General features: G+C 34.7%; 1 protein-coding gene across 1 annotated transcript in view; it reads right to left on the bottom strand.

Moving 5' to 3' along the window:
- Nucleotides 1-3,829, bottom strand: part of LOC107443226 (LIM domain-containing protein jub) — a 66,598-nt gene extending 62,769 nt beyond the window's left edge. Inside the window, exon 1 of the mRNA XM_043048583.2 lies at nt 1,763-3,829. Coding sequence (XP_042904517.1) covers nt 1,763-3,590 — 1,828 coding nt within the window. The 5' untranslated portion in view covers nt 3,591-3,829. The remainder of the gene's footprint in view (nt 1-1,762) is intronic.
- Between the last annotated feature and the right edge of the window lie 3,942 nt (nt 3,830-7,771).

Consider the following 7,771-nt stretch of genomic DNA (forward strand, 5'->3'; position numbering starts at 1 on the left):
CCGATCCAACTGTCCTAAACAATGACCCACGCCCCTACTTGAAATAGTTATACCTCGTTACCATAGTCACCGCCATGGACCCAGAACAGGGCTCGAAATTAACGGTGGTCCGTTGGTCCGTGACCACTAAAATCGGAGTCGGACCAGCATAAAATAATAAACAGTGGTCCGCCGGACCACCATCCGCCGCAGCCGATCTCCATTAATCTATTCTCGCAGCCGATCTATTCTCGATCTAACGAAACTTAAACGATCTTACTTAAAACTATTTTAGAGCTTATTCACAATTTTTTTTAAAAATTTTTTATGCAAAATTAATATTAATCAAAAAAATGCGATTTAAATCAAAAATTTATGATTTTTTAAAAAAAATCATGATTTTTTCAATCAATTTTTTCAATTTTTTTTTTATTTGCAGCTAATAGGAACGCGTAGACGGACCAGTAAAGTTTTCTGCGGACTAGTAAAATGTTTTAGTTACTGGTCCTAGGGACCAGTAATTTTTTTAAAAAATTTCTACCCCTGCAGAAGAATGACTAGGGGTGTTCCTACTTTAGACAAACAATAGCATGCCTTTAATTATTATTTATAAACTACAATTTTTTCTCGTGTTAAGATATGAGTGGAAATTACTTTTTGAAATATATACATATAATAGTATACGACGATAACTTAAAAATCGTTGAGGACAGAATTCAGTTATTACATGATATTACACATTTTGATAAATTTCTACGGTGTTAAGTGGGTGCTCTTTTCTGTGAGGATGCACCCTGCCCATTTTTTTTCTTAGGGAGAACTCTGATAAAAGTTAATATCCGAAAAATAAATTAATAAAGAAATTCCATAAATATACTGAGGGCTATAACTTCATACCATCCTTCTTGCATCCGGCTAACAAGTTTTTAATACCAGTGGCAGAATTTTTTCGAGTTTTCTGCGACTAGCTTCCCTAGCACTAATATTTTGCTTTAAAGACACTTTAAATTAGAACAATTACTAATTTAAAATAACAGAAACGTTATGTTTACAGAAGAATGTATAGAATAAAAAATTTTAATTCTAAAAGTAATATTTTTTTATTCTAATATTATATGAGATATTCTCGCATTTTGTAGGCGAAAAATTGCACTACTTATTTCCTTTTCAGAATTTTGTAAATCATTACACAAAATAAAATTCATAAATACATTAAACGATAATAAATTCAAATCTGTACATAAATTAAAAATCGCAAAATCAGTGTAATAACTCCCAAAATAAAGACCACGAATAAGACTCTTTAAAAAAGAGATACTCAAATAAGTGTATGTAAAATATTGTGTTCATTAAAGAAAAGAAAAATGAAAGAAAGAATATCATTTCTAGAGAAAACTATCTTTAAAACTTTTGTGCTTTCCGAATTTTTTATTTTATATCATTAATTTGAAATCCTAGCTAAAGCCAGTCATTACTGATTTTTAAAAAAAATCTTAAATGAGAATAAAAAATCATGATTATTTGTTTCCTCTCTGATACACAAGAAAGATATCTCTGAAAATATATATATATATTTCGAAAAATTATGCAAAAAGGAAAACTGAAATTCCTTCCTTCCCAAAGGAAAAATCTTTCCATAAAAACTCAGTAATGTTCTGCGACAATGTCTCCGCAATTCTGCCACGGGGTTTTCAATATGCTTTCTAAATTTATTAATAATGAATCTGACAGATTTAAATAAGCAAATTATACACAACAATTTGAGAAAGTAAAACCTACATACCAAAAAAATCTCCTTCTGGATTTTTTTCCATTTCATCTTCGATTTGCTTCGTAAGGTCTTCGATCTTTTTTTCTGCCTCAGTGGGTCCTTTTTGTCTAGGAGGAGTGACATTATATGGCAATAATGTCTTGGAATTGAGGGTGTTTGGCTTGTATCCTGTACCAGGATATGGCGGTGGTGGGGGCAACTGAGCAGTTGATATAGATTTTGAACTTATAGAAGACGTTAGCACTTGGGAATGGGCAGGCTGCGGTAACTGCCTCTGCACTAAATAGGATGACTGTGAATTATTTGGTAATGGCTTAACATATGTTGGAGAAGCCAGCAAACTATGAGAACTTCCAACAACAGATGGACTAATTGAATGCTGAGACAGCTGATGACTCTGAATCGGAGTAAAAGAATGTGCGGAATTAGGCTGCTGCAACAAAGAAACGCGATAACTGGTCACAAAATTACTAGGAGCTTGATTTTTATTTTGCGATGAAAAACCCGAATTGCCAACAGGAACTGTTGCCTGCTGTGACTGGGCCATACTTCCACTACATACTTGGTAAACGTGAGTAGCACTAACAGGTTGGCAACTGTATCCCGCAGAAACCAAAGGATAATTTTTGCTAGATAAACTAGATGAATTACAGGCTACAGAATTCACTGGACGATGAATGTATGGATAATTCGGCGGAGTTCTTCGTTGGGTTATAGAGTTTATATCCACATTACTATACAGATTATTAGTACTGGTAACAGCTGTATTACGAGGCTGAATTGACAATTCTTGTAGATTTGCATATATTGGCTGTTCGGGTGCCGATTTTGGATACGGATATGGTGGTGGTGGCTTAGGCATGACACCGATACAAGTCGTATTAGGAGTCGCAGAACTCAACGAACTGTTTGGCCTCGATAATTGAAGAATATCCTGCGTGATTGAAGCAGAATTGATCTTTGGTACATTTTCATGTAAAGTATTACAACTACTCCGAACACTGCTCAAGTTTTCATATATTGGCCCAGTGTAACTCGTACGAGGAGATCCAGAGTTCTGCGACTCACGACTACCACTAGAACTACTAAGACTACTGCGTGGACTGGAGTGCAACGAGTCATGCCCTAATCTGTTTATAGAAGTAAGAGAACTTATTACATTTTTATTTGGAATATACTTCAACTGATTAGGGTCACTAACGTGTAAATATGAGTGCGGTAAGCTAGAATTAGAAGCTGACATTGAATACCCTTTACTAATACCATTTGTTAAAGTGACATTAACTACTGAGCCAGGATTGGAAAGATTGGTGGTGCCAAGCTTTGTGGAAGCTATAATACTAGATCGGTCTATATTTGAATAAGCTGGTGGATCTTTAGTTTTTAAGTGTTGCCCAGATTTAACGAAACCTTCAACGGCAATTGGCCGGTTTGGTTGAACTAAACTATTAGTCACGTCATTTTGTTTCATTGAAGTTAAATAAACAGCATTGGCAACATGCATTGATTGCGGATCTAAAGGGGTATTTCTTCCTGACACTGATTCTAGAACATAATTATTTGAAACTGAATTATGCTGTTTGGATCGTATTTTCGCATAATAGGATTCAGATGCTAATGAGGTACCCAATTTACTAGGGTGCACATTTAAATGAGAATCCACATTTAAATTTGCGTATAACTCTCTTTTCTTTTCGAAATCCTCACCAGCAGAGGTTTCTGATTTTCTAAGAGATGTTGAATTGACACAAAAACTATTTCTTGATGGCACTTCAAACAGGCTCAAATCTTTCATGAAACGAGAGGCATCTTCTTCTAAATCGTCATCATACATATCCATGCCAAAATCATTGAATAACAATCACAAATTCGAAGTATCCAAAATATTAAAATGGACCTTTATACATCCAAAGGAAAACTGTAAACTCACACTTTGAAAAGGTGCAAAGAAACCATTTCGTCCGCTTCGTTGTTTTTGTTGAAAATAACTTTAATAACAGAACAGATGCGGCTTTGTCATGACGTCACAGTTAAATTTTGTTTTGTTTTTGAAAGAAAGTTAGACTGCGGTTAAAGTTCTTCTCCTCTTTATTTCGTTATCCAATCAAAAACGCTAAAAGATATCATCATTGGTTTTCAAACTTCATTGATTGGTGGAGAGTTTTATGATGTTGTGATAAAGTTGCTGCTCGAAAAAGAAAACAATGAAGAACTAAAGAGTCATTTTCACTGTATGCTCTCTTTATCTCTCGTCGCCGATTGGAGATGCGTGAGTTACCCTCAATCATGACAGTCTCTAAACCCAATAATTGCTTTAAAATGATCACCCTGCAGTTCTTAGACAAGCAACACTTGAGAGAATCTACACTATCCCAACGGAGGCTGTTCAAATATATACGGGCAGATCACCGAAGTCAAGCATCACTGGCTGCTGTCAGTGTGCGAGTGGGTGACCACTTGGATCAGTCTGCGTAAGGACCGAGGGTGTGCGGTATTGGTCCTCGTTAAACTGTGCTACCGTAAAGTGTTCGATTTCGCGTGCAGGTCGTCGGGCTACCAAAGCGGAGGTTCCATACCCTCCGCAGAGGATCAAAATTGTGATGGCATGTCCTCGAATCATCCTCCGGGATGTTTCCCAGACCGTCGCCAATAGCCCATTGTGCAGCTCTAGTGCGACGTAAATTAACAACAACAAATCAAATATATACGGATAGAAGCAAGGACGAAGACTATCACACCAGGGGTGGGATCTTCATCAAAACTCAGATGAGCGAAATTAAGATCCAGAAAAGGAATCCCGACCACTACTGCGTTTTTAGGAGAGAGCTTACCGCCATCGATGATGGACTTGCCTCAATAATGTCACTTTCAATTCCGAAAGAGATTTGGATCCTTACCGACAGTAGAAGCGCTGTTCAGTACTTGGCTAGCTGGCACAGAGTGGGGGACAATACTAGCACGAACATCCTTTGTAAACTTTTACACCTCTCTAAATATTGTCGAATTCATGTACAATGGATACCCTCACACGTAGATATATTAGGCAATGAAATGGCAGATAGTCTTGCCAAGGCAGGTGCAGATGAGGCCACTGCGCCTCCAGTGTCTCTTACCTGCTCAGAGCTCTTCGCCATTGCTAAAGCCAAAAATAAATTAGCATGTCTCACTTCACCCAGTCACAATTGGTACCAGGGTACCAGACCGGGTAGCTGTTTGACAGCTGACAAAGACCGTCAGTCTCAAACCGCCATCACACGTCTCCACTGTGGACACCTTAAAAATCACTGAGGTACCCTGGAGGAGAAAAGTGCTTTGCCCTCTGTACCAAGTGCTCTTCGGCCCAGGCATCCCCTGAACATCTACTGGACTGCCTCGGTCTTTTAAAACAAGTCCTTATTGAAAGACCCTTACTGTTTTAGACTTTTTGTAGGTGAGCAATCTCATGGACCTTGTCTTAGGCTAGAAATGGGGATTTGAAAGAAGAAGAAGATAATTGCTTTAAATCCAAATCCAGAATCAAATATTTTATTATGGAAAAATCATTTATTTGATTTTTCATTTCTCTTAAATTGGACCTTTCCCACTATATTTTTCCTCAACATAATGGCTTTCTTCACGCACTTGCGTGTGTGGAAGAAGCAATTCTGAAAGCGCAATTTCATGAATGCACATTTCTTTCTGTGTTTTTTTTTTTTCCAATGGCAGGCACTTTTACGTCCTTCACTTAGGAAGGTGCCAGGGATATTACTCATTTAATGTTACCCAGTGGGCATCCTTAACCTAAGTTACGGAGGCGAGCAACATTACCTACTCCACACTGCCGCGGATACCCCTATATATAGTGGACCATATTCACACATTACACAATAGAGAACAACCATAGATATTACCCTATATTACAACCCTATATCAGTCCCTGAGAACAACACACAGAGAGAAATATCCATGTCCTGAGCGAGATTCGAGCCCGCAGCCATTGGCTTCGCAGTCAGGAACGCTAACCGCTCGGCCGTCTGAATGCGCATTTCTGTGGAGCTGTAGATATTTACTGCTTAAAAGTTGTTTTACACTTCAGGTTATTATAAATCAATTAACCGTTGGATAGGTTGTTCTTAATGAACATTAGGTGTTCGATATTCTACTTTCGGTTATAGATTTATATAGTTGTTGAGGTATTTATTTATCTACATAAGGTGTGCCATTTTACACTTTCGGTTATTATAAATCAACTTCAAGTGAATTTTTTGACAAGGTTATTTTTTATTAACGTAAGGTGTTATGTTCCATGTTCTACCTTAGGTTATTATTTCGTCACCTCAAGTATATATTTTTGTATTTTTAGAAGCATTAATTTATCAACCTAAGATGCAAAATTTTATACTTAAGGCTTATATAGCTCAAACTAAAGCTGTTTTTTTAATACTTACGAAGGTAATAATTCCTAACGTGAGGTGTTATACTGTTCACCTAGTTTATTAATTTTTAACCTCACTATTATATAAAGATATTATAGATATTATATAAAGAATAATGTACATCTTTACATTTTCTTACTAGTAGAGATCTTCATTTATCAACTTGAATTTTTTAATACTACACCTTCGGCAGTAATTGCTTCTTTTGTTAAGCTATAAAAGAAAGTTTCAAATATATAATTCTGTAATTCTAATAGATTAAATTAAATCATCTTGAAATGACACTTAAGTGAATTCTACAGTTTAAAAAAAATTATTTGTTAGAACTCATATTTTTATTGGTCAGTTGCCTAAGGGGCTTGAATTTTTAAAGCTATAAAACTGCGAATTCAGATAATTAGTCATATGAAATACATTTATTTAATGAAATACATTTATTTAATGAAATACATTTACTTAAAACTAAAATTTCATTTTTTTAATAACCAACAAGTTTATTTTAAATATTGATTCCGTCTACCTGATGATACTTGGAAGTCATCATCATCATAGTTGGCCAGACAGCCCAATGTGAGCCAATGTCTTCCTTGGAATGCCAATACTTGGAAGTATTGGAACCTAAAATAAAAAAAATATGAATTAGTAAGAAAGTCATACTTACAATGCAATAATAGTGGCGGGTTTTAAAATATTAGATTATTTTTCATGATTTAAATTAACTGGATGAAATTAATTTTCGTTTTCAGATAAATGGCATTCCACTTCTGTCATTTCTATTCAATCCTCGTGGCTAAAACCTTGACAGGTACCACAGCCACAAAATAAAATGCACTGAAGAAAGTATTACCATTAACAACCTTTACAGAAATTCAAATATATAATTCCAATCTTATTATGAAATTTTAACGCTTTTTATTTTCCCATAATTGAACCTACATCTCTCATTATGGTACTTGTTAGCTAGATGATTATATTTTCTTTCTTTTTTTCTTGCAATTCTTTAAACCCAATAAGACTAGTTAATAGTTTTAAGCTTTTCGTTAGACTTCATGAAATTAATAGCTTTTTAACAAAATTTTTGACGCTAATTCCAAAAAAGGACTTCCGTTATTGTCAATCACATAAGAGTTTCTTAAAAAAAAGTTATTTTAATCAATGTAATCAAGAATCAACAATCAATATAACCACAAGCTGAGAGGAACATTTGTTTTAAAGTTGTGAACAATTTTATGTGAGAAAAATGAGTAAGAACGATTTGAAATAATATTTTTGAAAGAAGTTGTGAGTAAAATATTTCCTATGTAACTTATAATACCGAGCAGAATAGAACTAATTAAAAGTGGCTATAAACATTTATTTAAATATAAAAACATATCCTATAAAGAGCAACTTGCACGATTATTTTTGTTTTGAATATTTTCTTGGATGCAAAACCTAAGGAATAAATTTTTTTTGCACTGCTGGTATGTTAAATTTCACAAAAACGAAGAAATTAGGTTTTTTTTTTTAAAATTTTTTTTTTATTTTTTTATTATTTTTCTTTTTTTTAAAAACGAATGAAAAGTATTTTGAACCCATATAGATTTTTTACGAAAATTGTCCGCTA

The sequence above is a fragment of the Parasteatoda tepidariorum genome, chromosome 6, assembly GCF_043381705.1.
Source record: "Parasteatoda tepidariorum isolate YZ-2023 chromosome 6, CAS_Ptep_4.0, whole genome shotgun sequence".
Classification (NCBI taxonomy): Eukaryota; Metazoa; Arthropoda; class Arachnida; order Araneae; family Theridiidae; genus Parasteatoda; species Parasteatoda tepidariorum.